Here is a 26,798-nt window from a genome sequence, read left to right as displayed (position 1 = left end):
TTTTTTGTCAAAAACTGCATCACGAAGAGGGCGGTATGAGCCAGCGCGTTGTCATGATGGAAGAACCAGTCACCTGTGTGCCAAAGATCTGCTCTTTTCTTCCGGATATCTCCTTCAATCTCTTCGAAACCTCCAGGTAAAACTTCTGGTCGACAGTTTGACCCGGGGGAACGAACTCCGAGTGCACAATACCTCTGCAATCGAAGAAACAAATGAGCATTGTCTTGATTTTTGATTTCACTTGGTTCGCTCAACGCTCAAGCATCATCATCAGGTACCTGATGTTAAAATAATTGTATGTAAACAAAGGACAGTGGACAGATACATTGTATTCTTCATTTAATACCAACATCCTTATTCAACGTCCCTGTCATTAACTCCCTCCTCCTTATGAAAGCCTTTTTGACTAGTTCAATTCTTCTCTTTATGTCCCGAATACTTTGACCATTTCGGTGCAAGCACTTCCGAGCAGCAACAACCGCTATAGATTTTGCCCTCCTATTTTAATGATTAACTTAGCTTTTATCCTTCTCAAAAACCACATAACCTTTGCATAATTTTCAAAAATCACACTACCTTCCCAATGCACTCGGCATACTTGCAAACCCTTGGCTGACTGAAAACCTGCGTGCTAGTTAAGCGAACCTAACTGATTCTACGAATTCCCCGCCGACTTTCATTCCTACCTCCAGTTCTTCTCATGCCTCTTGAATCATTTCCTCCGCATATACGTCGATCACCGCCGGTGATAATGAACAACCCTGCCTTACACCTCTTTCTAACACTGCCCATCCAGTCTCTCTATCCCCAACTCGCACCTGAGCAGTCTGAGACATGTACAGGTTGTGGATTAGCCTCCTGTCACTCAAATCTATTCCTATTTTCTGCAATATACTCATTAGTTTTCCCAATTCACTTAATCAAACGCCTTTTCGAAATCTACGAAACAGGCAAATATGTCCTGATTGTATTCTTTATTCCCTTCGATAAGTGATTTTATAACTGCAAAGGCATTGTGCGTGCCTAGAGGAGCTAGGTTTGGAATCGCTCACGGAGCGAAGGTTAAATTACAAATTAAAGCTCTTGCATCAATTGGATAGAGGTCTCTTTAGCAGTGATGTTGAAAATGTATTACGTAGTACCCCCATCGCACAACGGTAGGAGTGATCATGTTAATAAAATTAGAGAGATTTAGAGTAAAACAGATTTAAGAAGTCATTTTCCCACGAACGATAGGGGATCATAATAACATTGTTGGACCGGTAGGGTGATTTCCGGGTAAAATTATTCTGGTGTACATTCTCCCCCCGCCAGTCACCCTTGCGGAAGCTGCCAGGTTATATAAATAGATAAATTAATTAATTAATAAAACTATAGAAAATTTCTAAACCCAAACTGATTATCCGCTAAGTAACCATTTACCCTAGTCTCCATCCTTTTGTTGATGATCGTGAGAAAAACTTGAGCTGCATGGGGAATCAAACTTATTGTCCTGTAGTCCTCACATGGTGTAGCCTTAACCTTTTTTTGAATAGGAACTGACGCTGATCTCACTAAGTCTTCCAGCCAGATTCATTCCCCAAAGATTTTACGAATTAGTCCATTTAGACTCTTCCTCACACCTTTCATTAGTTCCGCAGGAATGTTGTCTACCCCCACATCCTTATTTGATTCCATTTCCCCTAAACCCCTTTCTATCTCATCGTCGAGTATGCTTGGACCTGAGCTATCTTAATCGACGTCTTGCTATCTTTCTATTTTTAAGCTTCTATCTCTCTTGGATTTTTTCTGTTCAACTATTATCTTACCCGATTTATCTCTAACTGTTAACACAGAACTTCCCGATAGTGTTTTAATTTTCTTTTATAGCGCACCAATTTCATCCGTCCTCTGCAAACTTCCCATAATCTCGCACTGTCTTCCACCCACCAACCCTTTGTTACCCGTCGCAATGCATTATTTAACTCTTTGTATTTCCTTTTGCTAACTCTGTTTACATCCTTCCATTTCCTTGTCTCATCTATCTTTGTAATCATGTCGGAAAAACTAAAAATCAACACTCCCTACCTGCTGACATTTCTCCAGACGACCTAAACCGTATATTCACAACCCCACCGACGGAAGTCGACTTTAATGCAAAAAATGAATACTTATACAGTTTGCATAATTCTGAAACAACTTCAGTTTCTGCTGGAAGCTCATTCAAAATTTCTCCCGTCACACAAATGGAAGTCCTCCAGGCCCTCAAAAAAATCAAGTCCTCCTCAGATGGACCTGACGGAATTTCAGCTCTTCTCATACAAAAGTTACTTCCCATTGTACTTCCTGTTTTAACTCATATCTTTAATTGGTCTATTCTGACTGGAACATATCCCTTACTCTGGAAACGTGTCCTCGTCCGTCCCATCCCCAAAAAATCCACACCCACTAACATTGCTGAATACAGACCAATCAGCATTTTGCCTCCTTTATCAAAAGCATTCGAGAGACTCATTCACGAACAAATTTCAAAGTTTCTGAATGAAAATAACTTAATTGATCCTCTACAATCAGGCTTTCGGTCCTCTCACAGCACAGCTACCGCTCTCCTTAAAATAACAGATGACATCCGACTATCCTTGGATCGCAAAGAGGTGACAATAATGACTCTCCTAGACTTTACCAAAGCCTTCGACTCTATTGACAAAGATATTCTCTTAGCAAAACTTCAAAACCTGAATTTTTCTTCCTCGTCTTTACTGTGGATTCGCTCATACCTAAGTAACCGATTCGAAAGAGTCATTACACCTAATTCATCCTCTTACTGGCTTCAAATACTCAGGGGTGTTCCACAAGGATCTTGGACCCTTGCTTTTTTCCCTGTATATAAACGATATTAGTAAATGCATTTTAAATTGCAATCATCACCTTTATGCCGATGATTTACAAATATATCATCATTCCCGCCTTCAAGACCTACCTACAATTATAAACGAAATTAATGCAGATCTAGCTGCTTTGTCACCATGGGGAATAAAAAATGTATTGAAAATAAACCCAATCAAAAGTCAGTCCATTATAATCGGATACCATAAACTACATTCTAAAATAAGTATTGATAAACTACCACCACTAAAATTGCAAGGATCTATCATACCATACCTAAGGACAGTAAATAATTTAGGCTTAACCATAAATGAAACATTATCTTGGACTGATCATGCAATTGCTAACTGCAGAAAAATTAACCCATCCCTGCATTCACTGAAAAGGTTAAAGCACATTGCTCCCCCCTCCTTAAAGATGCTTCTTGGGTCATCTCTTCCCATGCCCCACTTTGATTACTGTGATGCAGTATACCAAGACCTTTCAGGCAAACTGAAAACCAGACTCCAGAGAACCCATAATTCCCGTGTGCGATTCATCTGTGATTTTAGGAAATACGATCATATTTCCGACTCATTTAATAGAATATCCTGGTTAAAGCTAGAGGGCCGCAGGCATTTACATATTCTTTCCATTTTCTACGGAATACTTTTAAACCACACACCCAAATATTTATACAAAAATTTCCTCTTCATCAGCTCAATCCACAACAGAAATACTAGGGGTAATAATCAACTTCTGTCCCACACCATCGCACGGAAATCTATCACAAATATTTTCATGTTACAGCATGCCGTCTGTTGAACTCTCTCCCAGATGACATAAAAAACTCTTCATCAACAACAACATTTAGAAGAGCACTTCACAAGTTCATTTTCCTCAGGTACTTAACTTAACCAGTACACCCTCCGTTATTCCACTCAGCTGTTATACAGATCACTGTGTCTACTTTTTTTCCCTGCTTTTTTGTTTTGTCATCTCAAGCGGTAGGAGTTTGCATAATTATTTTTAGAAATATCACACTTCTCATTACTCCGCATGTGTTGTCAATGTATTTAATTTCTCCAATTCAATTTCAGTAACTTAATAATATGTATACTGTGTAAAAATGATTGTTACCATGTACATGTATCTTTCCTCTAATTAATAGGGTTTTCGCAGGTTTTTCACACACCCCTTCTCTTCGTGGGTGTTTTTCCTGCGTGGGTTTTTACTAGTTGAGCAATGCCACGCTCTCCCTAGCTTTTCCCACAAACCTCATCCTTTGCTTAGACTTTTCTCATTTTATTGTACTCTATCTTCACTGTCATTTAATTTGAGTATATGTAGGTGTATTCTTAATTTATATATGTATATGTATGTATTTATGGGTGTATATGTGCGTAATTATTTATGTATGTGCATGCATGCATGTATGTATGTTTATGTGTGTATGTGTATATGTATGTATGTGTGGATATGTATGTATATGTGTAGGTATGTGTATGCATATATGTATGTATGTGTGTGTGTATATTTATATATATACTTTTTTCTTTTCGATGTGCAAAACTGTGCTAAATGAATTGGTCTGTCTATATGTATTTATGTGTACATATGAATCTAACTTTAAGTTTAATGCCTAATATAATATGTATACGACGATGGGTTAAATGGAAGAAGGGACCATTTGGTCTCAATTTCGCCCAAATTAAGACCTCTATCTATCTATCCGTGATCCATGTTTTTCCTGTCCTTTTCCAATTAACGGTTCCTTCATAGTATTCAGCTCTTTTCCCTCATTCATGATTTTTTCTAGCCTGCTGGAACTCCCTTGTGAATCCTGTTAATGCTTCTACATTCTATTTCCTAACCCGCCGCACCTGCCATATCTTTGTGAAACGGACGCTACACTTCATTACGACTAAATTGAGGTCAGAGTCCGCACCTGCTCTCGGGAAGTTGTGCAAATCGATCACGCTCTTCCTAAATCTGTCCTTAGCCATAATAATCTTACTGCTACATTTCTGAGTCACCTGGAATTTTTCATGTGTAGCTACGCCTTTCGTGGTGTCTAAATCAAGTGTTGTTGATGGCTAACTCCCGTCCCCAGCAGAATTAAATTTCTTTCTTCGGGCGGTCATTCTTCGTACCAAAACAGAAGTACCCCACCTCATCACCACATATTCCTTTGCCTGCCGTCGCACTCCAGTTCCCCATCGCTATCAAATGTTGTCCTGCAGGAACACATCTAATTATGTCCTCGAACAGATCGTATTCCTTATGATTGCTTCGCGGCAAAGCTTAGCGTCCCCCCCACCTACCCCATGTGATTCCGACCAATAGAAGCGGCGCGGGAAATTAAATTGCATTACTTCATGAACGCACCCTGTATACCTGAACAATGACCAAGTTCATCGGTTCAGCTTTTATACCTACAAGCAATATTCTATCCGTTGCTTGCTCTATGTTGAATACGCTTCTCCCTAACTTTTTATTGAATATTATGGCAACCCTCGTGTGATCTCGTTCCCTCCACTGTACATTACTCCATAACAACCACTCCAGTCATCCCCGCTATCCTTTCCTCTTTCCATCTCTCGCTTTATATTCTCTATTGTTCCTGTCCTCAACGATACCCTAATACTCCAACTTCCTATTCCAACTACTTCGGTCGTCTTCTTCTGCATATTCTGTTCTGCTGCTGTCGGTTTTCCTTTGCAAGGTTTTTGTGAGATGACGACCGCAAAGGCCTTGCCTCTCCCGCTGCCGGGAACGACACACAGTCGATTTGGCCGAGTACCGTGAGTTGGTTTCTCGTTGCTTTCTTCAATAGTGTTTTTAACGTGACACCGTCACTCAATGGCCGCCCCACTCGGGTCAGACGCCTATGCAGCCGCCTCACTGAGGAATAGCCGCTGGGTGGACTACCTTTCGTCTGGCTTTTAATCTTCGACCTATCTGGCATGGATGACCCTACTAGGAATCGAATATGTAAATGAAATGAAAATTTTAAGAAAAAACTACCGAATGAATACTTGTCACCTCAGAATTTCGTGAAAAGTTTAACATGATTTTTACAGCTATACAAAATCTCCTCAAAAGCCATCTCAATCGTCCAAGTGTTTATATTTGCACATCATCCATTAACTTCTTATTCATAGCTATATAGATGGCATCACTACTGCGTAGTGTGTCCAAAATCAAGCTACCTCATCAATATATCCGTATTAATGACAACCATACTTCCCTCATATTTCGGCTTATTTGATTGTCCATGCATCATCATGCATGCCTTAGCACAGATAAACAAGAGTTTACTGTATTTTTTGATAATTACTGTCACTTCAGAACGACACAGGTTTATGTTCTGATGGATGGTAGTTACAATTGAGTGTGATAGCACCACTAGCCTCCCATGGACCCGAGTGGTTAGCTGAGGGACTGGGACCCAGCCGGGGGAATTTATAAATACCATTTTCACAAAACTGGGCCCTCTCAATGGAGTGCAGTGGATTTATTGCACCCTCTGCACTTAGCCTCAGAACTGGACACTTAATTCAACCTTGATTGAATGGACAAGGGAGAGAATAAGAATTAAATAAACCGAAACACCATGGAAGGGCCAGTTGGCACTAACGCAAATACAGAGAATCCAGACTTTATGTGAGACCATTATTTGGTTGGAAAAAATTGATTTATTATGGTGTGGTAATAATGAATTATTACTTGATGTTGATCACTGCCTAAGTATTATTTTGTCTACAAGATGATGTTACCAAACAAGCATTAACTGGCCGTGTAATTTACAAGTAATTTATTTTAATATAGATGGTGTACATTCACTGCATAAAACATGCTCAATCTGAGACTAAATTACAAAAAAATAATAGGCTAATGTAAACAACTTATTTACAGAGATATAACAAACATATTTTGATTTAAAACAAAATTTAATTTAAAATTTGCTGCTGCCCACATTTAGGAAAGTTTCGCTTTTCCTACGTTGGGTTCAACTTGAAAAAATACACCAGGTTGTGATTATAAGTTTACAATTTGTAATGAAAATTGCACAAGTTATATTGAACCACAAAAATTCCAGCAAAAATAATAAAGCCTCCGCTAAATTTTTAAAAATTTTTCTAATAACTACAAAACTTTATTTAGAATTCAACAACAGCTGAATAGCCTGGTCAAAATTGGTAACAATAAATACAATCCAACATTTGTGGAACCCATTAACTTCCCTAACATCATGAGATGGCTAAGTATCACAAAGATTAGATTCCTGTTTCTCTAAATGGGCATTTGACAGTGCCACTTTTATGTTGTCAGAAAATAAAAAGTCAACATTCTGTGAGTATTGTACAATATAAACTGTACAATCAATTAGCACATGGCATTAATAATGCACATTGAAATATTACACCAAGCATTCTTGAATGCAGCACAGCCTTTTTTCAATTGAGTGAAGGAATTGGCGATCTGAGGAAATGGCTCAAATAGAAAAGTGAGAATTAAACATGGATAGTGGCATGAATAAATATGCTGCATATCTAAAAGATACTATGGAATTTTTTTGGGTTTAAATCGAGAGCAGTGCAATTATTACATCCATTATTCAGTAAAACCCACCAACCAGAAATTTGTCACATAGCTAAGGTTTTCTCTAACAGTAAAAATCTTAAAAAACTTAGCCACCTCACTTATAAACAGTAAATGAATGCTTTTAAAGATCTATGGGTGTCCAAAAATGAGCTTAAATGCTACAACACCAATTTCTTTAAACAACAATGTCCACTCCTTTTATTCTGGGTATAAAACTTTTCACAATGTCATCATTTTATGCATAATTATTGCATCACCATTTCTTATCAACATACAAAAGAGGAGTATGCAGCTGTGGGCTCCTTTTTCAGCTTTTGTACACAACACAGCACAAAGTAAATATGCAGACATTTCCTATTAACATGAGTCCATCCAAAATTTCAGAAGTCTTTATTCCCAAGGCATGATGAAATCTCTAGATGATTGCTTCATAAATATTTGGGCAGATAGTCAAGAAGCTACTGGTTTTTGGGGTTTTATGCTACAGAGATAGTTACCAATGACCACAATCCTTCACTAAATATTATTTAGATGCACAGCCTTTTTAAAGTTGCTTGTTGCATACAGCTACGCAACACTAAATCCTTATTATTCAAAGACCCTTGAAAAAAATCATTGAAGACTTAATAGAAGGATTGGTGAACTTTGAGTTGTATCACACTCCATTTGGTAAGCCTGGCGGCTGCAAAAGGTCGGAATACTGGAGCAATGCTTCCCGCAAGGAATGTGACACCTGTGATGAAGCGGTAGCCGTGCAATCCACCAAATAGGGGTACAAGCCGATGAGTTGCTCCCATGCTGACCTATCCACTGAGGTTTTAAAAAAAAAAAACAAAAACAAAAGACGTTAAAGGAACTTCGAGTAAAACTTCAAAAAATGCATACAATAAAAAATTTAAACCAACTTCAAAGGCTCAATAGGTGTCAAAGTTCAATTCTTCCCAAAGTCAAATGTTTTTAAAATTCCTGTATCAATGTGGGTACTAAGACCCCCCCCCCAGACTCCAAATAAAGATTTTTCACAAGTCGTACTTCCCCAGAGCAAACTAAGGAACAACTTGGGATTGCATATGGCGACAGATATCCATTCCTTCCGAGATCAGAGATGATACCAACCTCCAAGTGTTTCTCCTCTGAGTTAATAAACACCACCAAATAAATGAATTTCTGTACGGTGTGGACTGAAGCATGGATGCCTGTCTCATAATAAACAACTAAAATCCTAAGATCTGTTGCCTGGTATTTTAGAAAATCCTATCGCTTTGGATCCATCAACAATTTTCCCCAAAGATTTTAATGAAATATTTGAAAGATGGCACAAGCATAATCGTGTTCCTTAGTTTTATGTTTTTCTTTAAAAAACACGTTTTAACATGCTCGGTACCAAAGCACTTCCTCTTCTTCAACAGCTCTACTAAACAGTATCTTAAGGAGGAATATTGCACGGAGTGTGAAATGGTATTTTCTCATGCACCTTCTCCAATGTATGCTGTTCTTTTCCAGAACAGCAGAATAGTTTCCTGAGGCAGAAGAAGCCTTTCCCTTAACTAATTTTCCATTTCTTTCTCAGCAGAGGTAATTAGATTAGATACATTTTTTAAATAAAATTTACTATAAAATTAACACAACCCATACATGAAGTATGCACTTTGGCCATTTGTCATTAGAACCTATGATGAGAAAGATGAGTCATGATTTCCTTTCTTAGTTTATCTCTATGTTTGAGTTTTCCTCTCTTGTGAAGGGAACTTCAAAAGGGGGGACGGGGGCAAGGCCTCCTCAGTTGTTATCTCATGAAAATCTTGCAAAGCAAAATCAACAGCAGAAGCACCAAAGATGGAATCCGTAAGACGAAGGACTTGCAAAGCTAGGGCTTTGCTGAGAAGAGGAATATAAAGCCAGAGATGAAATGAGGAAATATGGATATTCTAGGTCTATGTGAGGTGAGATGGAAGGATAGCGGGGATCACTTAAGTGATAGCTCTAGAGTAATATATAAGGGAGGGGACGAGAGCCAATGAGGGGTTGCCATAATACTGAATACAAAGGAAGGAAGAAGCATAGTCAACATAGAGCAAGCAATGGATAGAATATTACTGGTAGAGATAAAAGCAGAACCGAAGAACTTGGCCACTGTTCAAGTATAGATGACACCATAGATGCTGATGTGATGGGGGACTACAGTTTAGGTACAAGGAATGACCGCTGGAAGAAAGCAATTGAATTCAGTGGGAGATGGAGGTTAGTGATCACCAAAACTTGGTTTAGACACCACAAAAGGCATAGATACACATGGAAAATGCCAGGTGACTTGGAAAGGTTTCAGTTAGATTACACTATGGTTAAGCACAGATTTGGGAACAGTGTGATCAATCAACACAGTTTCCCGGGAGTGGATGTGGACTCTGGCCACAATTTAATTGTTCTGAAGTGTAGCGTTCGTTTCAAAAAGACAAAGCAGGGGAGGCAGGTTAGGAAATGGAATTTAGAAGCATTTACTGTATTGACCAGAAAAGAGTTCCAGCAGGCTGTAGAGAAAATCATGAGGGAGGAAATGGAGCTGAATACTATCAAAGTAAAGTGGTAATAAATCAAAATAAGAAAAGGACACGGAAGTCATGGGTTATGGATGAGATGATTAGAAAGATAGATGAGAGAAGGAAATTAAAGAATACCAAAACAGAGTTAGGTAGATGGACATACAAAAGGTTATATTACGCATTGAAATGCGTAACAAATACAGAAAATTAGCCTGGTGGAAAATGGAGTGCAAAAATACGAAAAGTTGGCAGAGGGAGGATAACATTGGCGCACTATGAAATAAAGTTAAAACATCATCAGGAAGTAAGAAAAGAAAATCTACATTAACAGTTAAGAGAAAAGCCAGGCAAAATAAAAGTTGACACTGAGAAGATCCAAAAGATATGGAGGGAATACATAGAAGAACTGTCTGGTAAAGAACTTAGGCCAACAAGGTTAGACATAGAGAGAGCATGATGTAGATAAAGATAGCTGAGGTCCAGGCATACTCGACGTGGAGATAGTAAGCATTAAGGAAAGCATTAGAATGCATTAAGAGAGATGAAATTAAGTAAGACCATAGAGGTAGGCAAAATTCCTGCGGAAGGTTAAAGAAAATGTGGCAGGAAGAGTCTATATGGACTGATTCATGGCATCTATGAGAAAATTATCTGGTGGGATGACTTTGTTCGCTCAGTGTTAGTTCCTATTCCAAAAGAGGTAAATGGCAATATCATATGAAAACTAAAGAACAATGAGTTTGATTAAATATGCAGTAAGTGGTTCTCAGAATCATCAACAATAGGATGGAGTGCAAGGCAAATGATTACTAAGGGGATGATTAGTTTGGGTTCTCGAGAAGGAGAGGCGCACACGTGATGCCATAGCAATAATGAGGTCACTAATAGAGAGGAACATTCAATACAATCAGGATGCATTTGCCTGTTTTCTAAATTTCGTTCGTAAAAAGTCATTTGATAGAGTGAATGGGGAATAACTAATGAACGTTTGGCATAAAATAGGAATAGACAGGAGGGATAAGAGACATATTCCCCACCTGTATGTGTCTCAGACTACTCAGTAGCGAGTAGGATATGGAGAGACTGAATGGGCAGTTTTATGAAGGGGAGTAAGGCAGGGTTGTTTATTATCACCAGTGCTGTTTGACAACAATGTGACTCGAATGACTCAAGAGACATGGGAAGAACTGGAGATGGAAGTCGGCAGAGAATTTGTAAAATCAGTTAGGCTTGCTGATGCCCAAGCTTTAGTTTGTCAGTCGGCCAAGGGTTTGCAAGTATGCTGAGTGCATTGGGAAGGTATTGCGATTTTTGCAAATGATGCAAAGGTTATGTGGTTTTTGAGAAAGAGAAAAGCTAAGTTAATAGTCAAAATAGGAGGGCAAAAACTAGAGCAGTTGCTACATCTCAGAAGTGTTTTGAAACAGAATGGTCATAGTAGAAGAGGCGTAAGGAGAAGAATCGCACAAAGCAAAAAGGCTTTATGACAGGAAGGTTGAGCAAGGATGTTAAGAAAAGGCTTGTCAAAACTTTGATAGGGAGCATAGTTATGTATGGTGCGGAATCATGGTCACTGAAGCAGGAGGATAGACATGGGTTGCAGGGGATTGTTTGGAGAAATCATATGGAGGCAGGAAAAATGCATGAAGGGCATATTGATTGGCAGTGGGATGTTGAAGACTGTGATAGAGGGGAGAATGTTAGTTAGAAGGGAAAAAGGCAGGAATGGGATGGGATGTTGGATGAAATGAAGAGAAGGAAGTATATGGAGTTGATGAGGGGCTTATTGCACATTAGAATGTTGGGTTCGTGTTTTGTTAAAAGAAACAAAATATTTATTTGGTAGTAGTGTCCCTTCAAAACCTACGTTAACAGTTACATTACCTAATAATTCTTTTCTACCAAAATACCTCAACTCCCACACGCCCCAATAAGCATAACTCTACTACCACTCTAAGTGAAATTCATGGGATTTGAGGGTCTAAAGTTTTTGCAGTCCTATTCCCTCTAAATATAATGCATAATGGGTTAAAAGAATGGGTACCTTAATTGAACTTGAATTATTTTGCCAAAATATCACTTAACAGCTTGAAATACAATACAGGGTGCGGCAGCATAATTTGCTGATTTGAATTCAAATACTCTTCAGATCACAGTGTTATGCTGCTGTACCCTGTATAATTAAGTTCATGGTACGTAGTGACACTTTTGAATTATATCAACTTTAAAATAAAAAATGGACAAATGGACGTACTATGGAAATCCTTTGTCCTCAAGACTGAGGTGAGTGATTCATTCAGTTAGAATATTGGCCAACTCTTTTGCATCTTTAGGATTTTTCAGAAACATGTCCAAGCATAAATAATTTACCCTAAAACTTTCTACGTCATATGAAATTGAAAACTTGTCATAGTTTTCTCCAGACACCACCTTCACTGCCCATTTGATTGCATCATCTGACTCCCCAGGCAATGCATGTTATTTATTTAATTCCTTGTATATTAATCCTGATCTTTTGTGAATGAAACTGCTCATTGAAAATTTTCAGGCTAAAAAAGGAGGAGCAGCCATTTCATCACTGCACATGATAACTCTGATTTGCTGGCTTCAAAGTTGCCACCCACATTCCACCATTTTAGGCTAAAACAATTTACTCCCCATGACATCTTATAAATCAATATTTCAGCTCCAGCACTAAGAGACTACAAAAAATAAGTATGGCCTATTAACATCGATTAGCTCCAGAGTAAAATATAAAATCAAAAGTTAATGAGAGGGATATGGCAGTTACAAGGGCAAGCAAGTGGTGTGGGACAAGAGGGATGATCAAGCCCACGAGGTTGATCGGAGTAAAACACGAACCTTTGCTGGAAGGTGCTTTCTTTAAGGACACAACAAGCGTGGCAACTGCTTTCAGCACAAATGATATTTCTGACAGCCTGTACCTAAAACAATTGAAATATATTAATTTTTTACTTTTCTAATGTTAACTTTATTACGTTCATACTAGAGCTATGAGCAATTAGACTCGAGACAAATAAGTCTCAACATCAGGAATGAAGCATGCATTACAGCTCAGAGGCTAAAGCTGACTGGCATCTAACAGCATACTTTGCTCTCATGCAATATAGGAAGAAGTTTTCATGCATGACAAAAAATTTAAATAAAATGTATTTTGATATTATGACAAGTCTTTTTCATAAATTCTAAACATAGACAGAAATTCAATTTAGAGAATATGATCAAAAATATTTAACTATGTACACTAAAACTAAACAAAACATTTACTATTACAGATATTAGCTGACTGTCATTTGTCAAATATGCCATGAGGAAAAATTAATTAATTGGCTGGCACTTCAGTGCTTCCTCACATGCTTTGAGAAACAAAGTTAACCCACAGACTACTAGCAGAATATGCACCACTGAGTTTTAGATGAAACATTCGGTACCTTGGCAGGGGACATCTCCCGCTGAGACGCTCATCAGCTACATACTGTCTCAAAACTTCTTGGAATCGGTGGAGTAGCGCCGTGACAGCTAAACGACCAGCTAATCCACCTTCGATTGCACCTAAGTCACCCGGCTCAACACCATCCAGCAGGGAAAACTGCAGGAGGGTCTCAAAACAGGTCTTGGCAAACTCTTCACGCAACTTTTGCTCGGAGCTGTAGTCTATAAAACAAGGAGGAGGATCACTACATCTAAATGACCATTTGGAGCAAGAGAGGGTGAGCATGGCCATTTGAGCTGTGACTCACCCTGGGCTGTGGAGCCCTTTGCTTTTTCTTTAAAATTACAAATAAATCTCAGCCAGACTCTCATCTACCCTCATCTGTACCATATCTGCTTGTAAATGGTCATTGTACAGCCAACACATCATATTCAGTTTCAGATAAAAGAGCCATGATGATGATATCCAAGTTTCACCTCAATCGGCCCATACCTTCACTTAAAATGAATTGGTTGATGCTTCAGCACCACGGTGAATTTTCAATAAATAATCTTAAAATGTTACCTCCTAATAGTACTTGTAAGGCATCTTACAACATTACAAATAGGTCAACTCGAGAGTCACAACAATCTCAAATGTGTGCCACCCAGGGTTATAAAACATTTTTCTGAAACTGCTACACATTTCTTAACAACAGAGTCCGTTTCTTTGGCCTCGTTTCACACAAATGTAATAGTTTTTAAATGGAAGTGTCCTCAAAATGCAAACTTTTGTGTTTTTTTCCCTTTAAATTAAAGAGCATGCATTGTCAATTGCTGAGATAACCTTTTGAAATACTATGGAGAAGAGAATAAACTCTGCCGCACAGGCATGCAGAAGAGTAAAAATCAATGGTACAATAAGCCATGCAAACATTTATCAAGGAGGAAAAGTCTATTTGTCATTAACATTCATGTGCAACAAGCCAAAGTGAAGATATACAGTAACAGCAAAGAGTGGAGAAGAGAAGGAGAGTAAATAATTTACTTCAATAGCTATAAAATATCTTGCCTACTGTTACTCTATCAATGTACTTTTTTAAAAGGCTCTGCTCCAAGGAGAATTAATGGGTAGAAGATATTTACAAAATCATTGGGCAAAACCCATTCAAAACATACGTCTAAGGATTTATTACGGGAGCTATTCCAAAGCCTTCAATTTGAATTCTTTCAAGATTTTTCTTTATAACACTTAAATCATGATTATTAAATAATATACACTATGCATTAAGAGATCTTACCAAATCATCAAATAACAAACAGAAAAGCAACTCTCCAAATATTGAAGAGACAATTGTTTAATATTTGGTGTTTCCCTTGGGCACAATCGCAGTGGTCTTAGTGGGTTTTCCACTGGACCAGGGTGCGGGGAGCTGACGTTTCAATGACTAACTCAGCGTTCATACCAGATCATCCACAGGCTTCTATTCCTGACTGAGCCATATCTTGGCTCAAGACACAGAGACATACTTTAACCGAGACGCAGGGCAAGCACTCATGCAGGAGTGGCAGTAAGGAGAAAGAGTGCGGGCAGCCACCAATCATGAGTGACCTCAACCCAAGGGGAGGATATAAATGGACGGCAAAAATGATGACCCCATATCAATGCCCAGAGGATGATGATGAAATAAGTCATCAAAACATTGGCAGCTTACAACCTGACCCCATGGAAAACTAGCAAAGATATCAGTGCAAGTGACAATTAATTTATTTTTTGTGGAAGAGATGGGAGATGGCACTAACGGCATCAGAAAAGGTTTGCTACTAATAAACTTTATCTCTCACTAGTCTTCTGTAAAGTTTCAGCTATATCCATCACGTGGCTTCATTTTCATAGTTGATTGAAGCAACAAACTTCAGTTTATTGAAATGAAATGAAATAATTTACTTTGTAATTCCACACACGTTAGTATTTACTTTGTAATGGAATTACAAAGTAAATTATTTCATTTCATTTCAATATGTTATGCAAACTCCATAAAGTTAAGCCTCAGTCAACAAATTTTTTAAACTTCAGTTTATTTAGATAAAATGAAAAAAAATTAGTTTTGTGCACAGATTAATACAGTTCAATTTAAAAGGCTTACTTAAGGAAACAGATCAAGTTGAGCTGTATGAAGTCTATGGCACATCTGCTCCTGTATTTGCAACTGTTCAAAATTGGGTAAATGAGTTTTAGCGTGGCCATACATCCACAAATCCAAACATACAACACTTCCACTGGATGTCCTGAAAATTGTTCGGGACATCCAGTGGAAGTGACTTCCTCTGAAACGATTGACAAAATCTACAATATAGTCTTGAGTGGTTCAAGTATTAAAGTTAGCAAAACAGTCGAGGCCACATGGATACCATGTCAAATACGAGGTTGGTTTTGCACTTTTCCAAAGCAACCCTGGCAAGTTTCCGCATTGATACACGAGTATGGATGAAACATGGATACTGCACTCAAAAGACAAAGGAACAGTTGTAACAGTGGGTTTCTAAGGGCAATATGTTCCGAAGAAGGCTAAGAGAGTGAAATCAGCCAACGAGGTGACAGCCACAGTTTTTGGGATGCAGGCAGAATCATCTACATCGACTCCAAGCACAAGGGAAAAAGAATAAATGGAGAGCACTATGCCTTGTTAATGCACTGATTGAGCTGAGAAATCAAGGAAAAAAAGTACTCATGTAACAAAGAAAAAGTTCTCTTCAATCAAGACAATTCATGGATGCACACTGGCGAAATTTTATGGTGAAAATTATGGAATTAGCGCTCGAATTCTTAAAACATCCACCAAATTCACCAGATTTTGCCCCCCGGTGAAAGTACCTGTTCTCAACAAAAAGCTGCTCAACCTTAAAAAATAACATGATTTATTCCGTAAATGTGTACGTGCGAATATGCACCATATCTCTGAAAAAATAAATCAACTATTATTCTCGGCAAGTACAGATATGTGGTCTAAAAATTGCGGCATACTTTTTTATATTATTTATTTCATTATTATTTTTTATTTCCTCACTTGACAAAAGAACATCTTGGTGGAAAATGACTCGCATCGAACGAGGTGGTCAACACTAACATGCCTCTCTTGAAGGCCTTCCTATTGTGAAAAATAGAGAGATGTGCTTCAGAAGATTTGGCATAGTGCAACTATATACTAGCAGTGCATTCCGTCAAATGACTTCAGTGCATTGGGAAAAGCTATTCTGGCAGATCAAATGTCATAAGCTGAAAGTGGAAAAGGGGAGGAGGTGGAAGGAAATGAAGCGGCTCTGGGGCAACCAAAGAATGACTCAAACATTGCATAGTCGGGCATTATGGGGTTTACTGCAAATAATACCGCCTCAATTTCATCCCATCTTATCTTCCTATGGAGTGCTTTTTAATTGCTGGCCATTTGTACTTAAACTGCTAGCTGGCCTTTGCACCAACAGACTTAACAGATGGCAGAGAGTCACAACCATTTTGCTGAGGTAATGATATTCATGGGTTTCAAACACTGCCTTTTCTTGAGGTACTTAGAAAATAAATCTAAAGCAGAACTAAAAATAAGGGAGAATTTTAAACTACAATTACTGTCTCATTTACTTGATATGTACCTAATACAACAAGCACAATTTAATATGCACAGGTAAGATAAGCATTTGGTGATTGAGCGCCAAGGCAAGATTATCAAGGAAATGATGCCGATCAGTGAAATATCACATAACTACATTAGATAAATGAAAGAGATTAAAATATAACTCTTCACTGTGCTTTTGAGGTTTGATATTGTCACACTATCAGTGCTCAACTTAATTTCTGAGTTTGGAACAGTTCCTTGCAGTGATAATGGGACAAGATCCTTCAGTCAGCAAAAATCCTTAGCTTTGAAGCAAATAAATCCCATTCTATGCCTAGGAAAATCAAAGTAAAGAGGTCAGGGTAGTGTGAAAATTAATGCCAATGTAAATCTCTACATATTACTTAACTAACTAAATGAATTTAAAATTAATAACTGCTTTTGTTAGATGAAGTCAATTGATGCATTTTTGTTGAGTGAAAATTGAGAATAATTGTTTAATAGTCAAACATAAATGAAATGAAGTGACAACATGATGCAGGTATATCAGAGTGAATGTAATTACGCATGCTTAAGAGAAGGTACGAGGGAAGTGATGGAAAGTGAAGTGGGAGGGAGCCGAATCTTCACTGCAAGACATTTTCATGAGACTGCTACAGGATGCAATACTAATGGAGATCTAAAAGGTTTGGTCTTCTCAATCACATCTTTATAATTAGAAATCGCCTCATTGCTAAGTGCCTACCCATTCCACTCACTCATCCATTGGGCATCACGCATTCAAAAACGGTTCTAATTCTAAATTTATTCTTGCTAACTCTCATTCTTGGTTCCACTGGCTAGTTTATTAATACCTCAACGCTCATTTATCAATTGGCTGTTGCATCCATACAGGATATCTAATAAATTTCCACTCATTACCATAATATTCCCAACTACTTTCAAACAATCAGTCTCTTTCAACATCAACATCACTTCAATGTGACAACTGGTTTCATTACTAATCGGCTCATGCTTTTCACCCATTCCATTGGCATTTGAACCTTTCACGTTCTCAATTTTCAGCAACTACATTTGCGAACCCATATTTTACTCACAAATCCTGGAAAAAAACTAAATTGCCTTCCAGAACAACCGACTACGAATTAAATTAAAACGATTTTAATATGTGGCCGGGAATGTAATCAAACATTCATTCAACTCAACTCTGATTTCCTGTCCTGACAATAAGTGCAAAATAAGCAAGCAGAGTGCATATCAATTATTTTTAACATCAGCATTATTTATAACAAAGAACTTTTGAAAGATAAAAGAATACCATTAAATGCCCTTCTCAAAATTAACTATCCATCAATTTTCATTAAGTTAAATGATAGAAAATTAAACTTTGTGTCCCCAGTTCAAATATTGTTTGATTCATTACAAAAGACATTTGTTTACTAGTGAACTTGAAAGAACATATTTGTCAACATAGAATATCACCACCAAGGGAATACATAGATAGATAGTGGTCTTTATTTGGGCGAACATACTGGTTTGATAAATGGTTATGAAGCTATGTCTACAACCCAAAGCTGCATTATCACTTTATGATAACTTTTTAACTTTTCCACACATTTGCTATTGTTAGAAATTTTCACTTTGGCATGCTACATCATTTTTCCCTCAAATAGCAATCATTTACAACTCAAAAAGTGATATTTTTTAGATTGGACCAGAGACCAACTCCCAAAAACATAATAATGGGATTATCATGGGCAAATAGGACTTGTGCCGAATGAGTTAAGAATAAGAACAAACAATTCTAATGCGAGGTGTACATGAGGGCCATAGGCAGTGAGAGTCACCCAATAAGATTATTACGGGAATCGGTGAGGAGGCATGGGGAACTGCCATCACCTGTAGCCAATTCACCACCCTCATGTTGTCCTGGGGCATTGTCCGTCACAGTGACACCTTTAGTAGCTTGCTCTTCCACTTCACCCTGGGAGTGCTTTGCTAGTCCTTATGTATGCAAAAGAAAATGCTTTCTTTTAGAAGATGGAGACCACATGATAGTGAGGCACAACCTCAAGTGAAACAGGTAAATAGTTATTAAGCAAACGAACGAAGCAGAGAATGTGCAGTGAGAGGACCACACGGTGATACAATAAGTTATTTGATAGTATCTCAGGCGGGAAGTTCATTGCTCAGAACCTCAGATTCCATCATTTCAATGACCATTAATTCAATCACTGACTTGAGGTACTGCAAAATGATGCTGTGATATCATTTGGCACGAGCATTTTAATTTTAATACTGCATGGCATCAATGCATTGTCCTGTCCTGGAATGAAGTACATACATAATTTACTTTAGTAGTGCACTTTCTTGTTAAACACATTAAGGCCCAATCCTTTAATGCGGACTTTATAATAGCTTTAAGAGAGGAAAACAAGTCTATCATCATGTAAACACACACCACCCAACCAAGTCTGGAACTGACTGTAGTGCCAATTTCAGTGCACCCAATCGGAAAAGGGTGCACTGACACCAAGGATACCTGCAAAAGCTTACAGGAGCCTACGAAATATTTTAACCTCACAAATATACTTCGCAAGACTATTAACACAGACAGGTTTTCAAGCATAGTAGACAAAAAATAGATTCACTCATACTTTTATGAATGTTTTTCAGTCATCCGGCTCAATTTGTTTGCATGGAAGTGTGAAATTGCAAGTATACATTTGTACTTTGTGCTGAATTTTATTAAGTTCCTTGCTCAACTTTTACATATTATTCTATTACATCTGACTATGCTCCTCAAACTGAGTATGAGTTATGTATGACTAATTATTTGAGCTGACGCTTCATCGAATTCCTGAGGGACATGAATTCACATTTTCTCAGCAGATTGGATTGACTGTGGTCACCAAGGTAATGATGGTCGCACCTACTCCCTAGCAATGGCCTTGGCTGGCTTAGGCATACGTCATCCTGGAAGGTCTTCTCGCTTCACTCACTAGGTACGCAAGAATGGTTTGGTTGATCATTGATACTGAGTACTTCTCATGCATCTGACTGCAGCACTTGTGTAATTGTTCTGAAGGGCATTCAGGATTATTTGTCACAGATACATTAAATAAGCTATATTTACTCCTTCATGTTTAACAATCAATTAAAATATAAGCATTTCCACTGATGCAGTATACATATTCAAGTAAACATCCTCTTTGAGATGGCAGGACGATGGTTAACAGATCATTTAGTGTTTGGGAGAGCAGGGTAACACTCATTAAAAACATAACCATAAAATATGAAAATGTGTGCTGGCAAGTGTCACAAGGCTTACAAAGTTTCTTCTGAAATTTATATCAATAATTATAAAAAGGTTACAATTTGGATTATTTCTTTGTTATACCTGTACTTCCTCACTGGCTTGAATCCAGATCCATAAAAAGCCGTGGAGCTAGTTTTTTTCTGATAATATCTCAATTAGTCACACATTTTCCATGCCAACATTCCAATATCCTTAATTTTCAGATGCACAATCACTATTGCAGCATCCATTTTAGGCAAGCAAGTACTTAAATTCAATAGATGAGAAAAGGCCTCTAATATGAATTAGGGTGGATGCTTCACAACCCAGTCAACCAGCAGAGGATGCTCTTAACTTTCATCTACATGAATCCAACAAAAATATAGCATAATTCGACTTTTTTCTAATTAAAATTAAATTAAAAATCTGCTGTTGCTCTGTTTCACTGAATGATAAAAAGAACATTTTCCAGGAGATTAGAGCAACTGCCATTAAGATTAGAACGCACTATTTATTTTAACTATTTGATTACACTTTCTCTATTCTTTAACAATCTAAAGGCATTCTTGATCACCTAATAACAACATAGAAAGGATACAAGGGAAATATCATAAAGACAAACGGGAATATGTCCGTGCAGAGAAATGACTTGGTGAAACTAGTCTCTAAACTGGGACTATCATTTGCTCCATGGTATTCAGCAAAAAGGAAAAAAGCCCAAATTGACTCGGTGAGTTAGCCAAGAGGAATAACATGCGAGTGAAGAGAAGGAGTGCCGACCCATGGAGTCCTTGACATTTAGGCCAAAACAAACACACCACTTATTTAAAGTATTCCAAATCTTAATTTTTTCTCAATTTAGCAAACCTTTTGCCAATTTTCACCAGTTCCAGTACGTGTGCTCACCAGCGGTATACATTAACTGACCTCACAACAAAAAAAACCATTGTTTCCATAATGAGTTCCCAATTTTAGGTCATATTTTCCGACTCGCATTTCAAAATCACAAACTTTACCAATTTTTTCCTGATTTTGTGGAGCGATTGAGTTCTTGGTTGAATTCGCACCTACAACCCAAATTTCCTGACTTGAGTTGCCACCATGAAAAACAGTGCAGTCTCAGTTCAAACATTATATGTTTAAAAGTAAATTAAAATCACTTGCTGTGATTTTTTTTGTACAATTCAATGACAAAGAGTAAATGCAATTAGCATTAGCCATTTTAAAATATTTTGACAGATAACATTCGTTACACACGAAGAAAGAATCAAAAACTTTACGTTTCACAGGAAAGAATTTATTGCTATTGATTAGTTTCGCTACACTGTGGTATCAATCAGTCCAATTGATGCCATAATGTAGCAAAATGAGTCAACACAATAAATTCTTTCCTGTGGCTAGGGTAAGTCTTTGATTTTTCTTCTTGCTTTATTTTAAAAAGTCATTGTGACCTTCAAAATTAGTAATTCACTTACGACCTTAGCCATGTATTACATGAGGGGTGTAACCTGAAAACTTAAATCAGAAAAAAGAAGCTAGAAAAACATACTCAAAAAGTTTACGACACAGTTTATAACACAATAAAATCTATAGCAAATTTTTGGAATTCTTGACATATTTACTGAGATTACCCACCCAACAGCTCTAAAAGCTGCCTTCACTGGTACATGCTTCCCATACTTGAATAAAGTTCCTTGGTTTGGTCAACTTCTCACCCCAGTACTTCAACACTCGTGCACCCTTTTAATTCTGTCAACTCAATCGTCTACCACCACTTTCCACACCTCTGTTATTCTTTCTGTTACGTAATTACTTTCATGTCTAGGCCTTTCCTCTGCTTCAACACTCCAAACTATTCAACACCTGCAATACTTCCATTCTTCCATCAATGGTGACTGGCAATTTTAGACCTAGGCTCCATGACCCTAGGAGTCATCGGTTTTCTAAATCTAATAAAACCAACAAAAGAGAAGGATTTATAATCTAACGCAAGTCAACTTGAGCCATGATTGAGGGAGTAGTTTTGTTCTATCATCACTGTGCTATCAAAAGCTACTCCTTTTGGGAACTTCTGGTAGTTTTTGCGTTACACGAGTTTTTCAATAATTCCTTGGAAAATCCAAGACATGACCATTGTCATATCAGAAAAGGTTTGCTTTTGGTAAGCCTAATTTCTCACAACATTAATGTTGAAGTTTCAGCTATATCCACTGTGTGATTTAATTTGCATGGTCAATTGAAGCAAATTACTTTTGTTCACTTAGAAAAATTGGAAAAAATTAGTTTTGTGTGGGGAACATTGTTCAGGAAAAGGAAGTGACTTCCTCCAAAATGATTGACAAAATCCACAACATGGTTTTGAGTGATTGAAGAATCAAAGTTTGCAAAGTAGTCGAGGCCACAGGCATATAGTGTTTCCAATCTCCCAAGAAAAATTTGGTGTGAAAAAAACCTCGTCAAGATAAGTGCTACATTTGCTCTCAGTGAAGAATAAATGCAATTGTGTGATTGATTTTGAGGCTGGTTTGGTGCTTTTCCATCACAATCCTGCTGTGTTTCTGCATTGATACATGAGTGAGGATGAAACATACACTCCTACATGCCAGAGACAAAGAAACATTCAAAACAGTGGACAATCAACAAGGTGATGGTCACAGTTTTTTAAAGAGTTTCATGAAATATTTGTTTAAAATATTATGACAGGAATATTATTGGAATTAGTTTTAGGGATGCTTAATGAAATTTGCAAAACATTCTATCATCCTTTCCAAAGAGTATGACAGAATATGCAACTAAGGATGTACAACTACCCCAAAGGAAATATTACCTATGCTATTTTCAATATTTTTGGGCGATTAAGATGATTTTTAATTATCATTTGGTGTCCCTGTCAGGTGCAATTAACCACGTTTCAATTCGCATGCATTCACTCAGGTCACTTGACTGCTTTTTAATTAAAAATTAAACATTAGCCCAAATCACCTTCATGAACATCCGTGCAGCTTATGTAGTAGTGCTCATAACGTATTGGATACTGTAAATAGGATGAATTGTCTGTGTGTCCTGGAATTGGGGTCCGAAATGTACTGGTGATCATTTTTATGCAGTTCTTTCTTTGCTTATATATGGTTCCCGATTGCCTTACTTTGTCGAGACTTCTAGTGAATTGTTTTATTTTCATTTTACCTAACAAAATGAATCTTTTTCAAAAAGCATTTCACTATCACTGATGCCTCACCCCCACCAATTTCAGTCTTTGACTAAATTTTCTGATGCACACTGACTCTCAATCATTTTTCAAGAAATGCAAAAAATAAAAGTCTATTGGTGAATACTCTCCATTACAAATAGTAAATAGGGGTTCAAAAACCATCAATACAGAAATACAATGAAGAACTGATCAAAGCAAAATCAAAGCATTAGAAATGATATAGGAAATGCCAAAATAGCCTTATGTCGACTAGAGCAATTTCAAGCAAGATGTTAAAATAAAACTAAATTTTTTCATGCCACAATAAAATAAAATATAATTTAATTTAAAATTGTAGTTTTCAAACAAAATTAATGGCAAACTAAGATTAATTAATGAAATAACATTTTTCACCTAATAGGGGTGATCAGGGCACATGAATTAGTCAAATACCAAGAAAGCTTCAATTCCATATGAACTAATTTCAGTAATTTCTGGAGAATTTTGGAAAATGTAAGGTAACTTCTTAATTTTAAATAATCTCATTTTCTTAGGCATCCCCGCCATAATTTTAGTACAATCAAACAATTGTTTTAAGAATGCAACTGCGCAATATTGTACAAGTAGCACACTCCAGCCTACCATATTGTGGAGAAAAAAAATGAATTCTCTCAAATTCATTAATAGGTTTTACTGAATGAAAATGAGAGTGATAACCGAATTTAAGTCTGATATTTTCAAGCATAGTAAATGAGCTTAAGGCAGTGAATCACGTAATGGTTACACAAATAAGTCTTGCTAATGGATAACATTTACAAGAGTTAGTTGAGTACAAGTAATGAGAACCAGCGCATTGAACCAAAGCAAAGGAAGCCATACAAATTTTAATTAGCCATTAAAACAGTATATATGATTTTTAATTAAGCTGATGTATGAAAATGGACATAAGGGAATACTTCAAAACATCTTGAGGGAGTGCTAAAGGATAAAAAGAAGTCTCCCGACACAATCCCTCACCCAAACCAGACGACCCGGAGGCGGAGTGAATGGAGCCTTTGTTGAGAAGCACTATCAATTGCAGCACAAAGTCCTTGGGGATTGAATTGGAGTGGGGCATCACTTCATCCCTGAGAAGCTCAATTACTTCACAGTCAATCTCTTCGTCAGCACGAGTGTCCTCTGGAACTCGATCAGCCGGAGGTGAGCTGGTGCAAACATGTAATGCAAGTGAAGCACCATCAATAACACAGAGTCCAGCGAAATGAGCCCAAACAATTCAATGGTGTTTCAATTGGAGGCCTTAAATAGCTATTCTGGCTATTAATTCACAAATGATAGAGAAAATAATACCAAAAGATATCTTCTTCACCTTAATCAAAATTTTATACTTCAATGTCTTGGCTATGCAAAGAGTCAAAATGGAACACCATATGAAAGTTATTTTTGGATGCCAATTTCAACTACCAGGCACATATTCATCATTTAGCCAACAAATGAGTTCACTCTGCTACATGCTCAGATGTTTAAAGCAAACTGTTAATCAAATGGTGCTAATGCCCAAGCATCTTGGTGGATCTTATCCACATGTCACTTATGTTATCCTTTTTTGGGGTTCCTTTACACGTGCACTTAAGAATTTTCAAGGCACGGAAACCAGCTGTCAGCATTCCTGCAAGACAATACCCTCACACATCTTTTCTGAATCTCTCAAGCCATCCCTTACTCTGTATATTTTGTGAACAATAGTTTTAATCTAGGAAACCTGTATATCTCAATCCCTAAAAAATATGCTATGCATAATTACTCAATAATTATGGAAAATGACTCGATCCACGTTCAAATTGACCTAAGAAAAGAGTTAATCGACCAAAAGAGATGGTTGGAGACTTTTATTAACTTGCTAAGTCTGTAAATGATTCTAACAGCATTATATTCCTCTAATGCAACTTGCTAGTATCTCAAATACCATTGTATATTTTATGCACTATCTGTATTCACACATTTTTGTAGTTTTTAGACTTTTTATTTTTCATTTACATGTTGACATGAGATGAAAAAATATTATCATAATACTGTTTCCCAGCATTTCGGAGAGTCCAGAAGAAAGGGCTAAATGTGATTTGCTTTTTTGCAAATCAAATCCACATTCAAGCTTGGTTCATTCTGTGATATAAAAAAATGAAGATGATTCATGATGTTTAACAATGTAAATATAATTTTCTTTGAGTGAAGCAAATGCATAAATCTTTCAGTATTGGTTTCGGCATGATATTGCATTTTCATAAATCAAATTAATTTATATGGAAAAAATTGTTATGCCCAATGTATGTTTTGCATTGCTAGTAAGAGTCTGGAAGGAGTTAAGTTTATTAAGTGAGGTTCCACGGCACATTTAAGTCAACTACTTGAATGGCACCAGCATTAATTCTCACTTAATGAGCTCGTCTCCTTGCACGACCATGAATGAATTTCAGACTTCATTGAGAACCTGAAAAAAGACTAGCAGGAGACACGACAGGAGGTGAATGGTGCAGTGAAAAGCATACGTTTCAAAATTATCACTCTAAAATTATTAAGAGATTGTTCAAGAGAGAGGCTACAATGCCTCCTTCCAAAGTCTCTTCAAGCTTCACCATGTGATCTCGGTGTGTTATCTTGAATTATTGGCTTACAAAGACGGCGATTCACCGGTCTCTTATAATATTTTTTTGCAACCTCGTTTTGGAGTATAAATGTCAGATAGATTCACAATTTGCTATTTATTGGTTTTATGTTTTCTTAATACATATTCCAATGCTGTTTTATGTTGCAAGTCTTATTTTATTCTTGAATATAATCAATGGTTTCAAAGTATTTTCATCGCGCCATCTTCATTTATCGTGAAACCAATGCACATTTAGCGCTGGCTTATTTTGTCCCCTTACTCTCATACCCTCCCCTCCAGTTTGATAAAGTATTGCCGAGGCACCCACAGGGTCAACTACAAAAGTCATGTGCATTCTCTGGGAAAAATAGATTTATTGATCGTGCTAATAGAAATGCTTTAAGTTCTTCAAAATACTCTCCCCCTGCATCTTGCGAAGACGTGTCTGCCACACCCGGAAGGCACCCTGAACACCTCGAAGGGAATGCCTCTCAAGAACATTGTAACATGCTTTTGGATGTTTTCCACAGTCTCCAATGGTTTCCTTTCAGCTCTCTCTTCAGTCGGGGAAACAAAAAATATTCGCACGGAGCCAAGTCGAGACTGTAAGGGGACTGGGGGACCGCTGGGA

General features: G+C 37.4%; 1 protein-coding gene across 3 annotated transcripts in view; it reads right to left on the bottom strand.

Annotated features, from left to right (window-relative positions):
• Window positions 1-6,652: 6,652 nt before the first annotated feature.
• mon2 (Mon2 homolog, regulator of endosome-to-Golgi trafficking) overlaps window positions 6,653-26,798 on the bottom strand; it is a 66,839-nt gene continuing 46,693 nt past the window's right edge. Inside the window, exons 26-30 of one of the 3 annotated variants that reach the window (XM_071582587.1) lie at window positions 24,541-24,728; window positions 18,935-19,039; window positions 13,445-13,667; window positions 12,855-12,937; window positions 6,653-8,262 (exon numbers count right to left, since the gene is read on the bottom strand). In XM_071582587.1, coding sequence (XP_071438688.1) covers window positions 8,108-8,262; window positions 12,855-12,937; window positions 13,445-13,667; window positions 18,935-19,039; window positions 24,541-24,728 — 754 coding nt within the window. In that variant the 3' untranslated portion in view covers window positions 6,653-8,107. The remainder of the gene's footprint in view (window positions 8,263-12,854; window positions 12,938-13,444; window positions 13,668-18,934; window positions 19,040-24,540; window positions 24,729-26,798) is intronic. The other 2 variants (XM_071582588.1, XM_071582589.1) reach the window with 2 other exon arrangements.

This window comes from Hetaerina americana, unplaced genomic scaffold (genome assembly GCF_022747635.1).
Source record: "Hetaerina americana unplaced genomic scaffold, ioHetAmer1.1.p SCAF_12, whole genome shotgun sequence".
Taxonomy (NCBI): Eukaryota; Metazoa; Arthropoda; class Insecta; order Odonata; family Calopterygidae; genus Hetaerina; species Hetaerina americana.
Note: the sequence above shows the minus strand (reverse complement) of the source record. Positions and strands in the feature narration are given on the sequence as shown.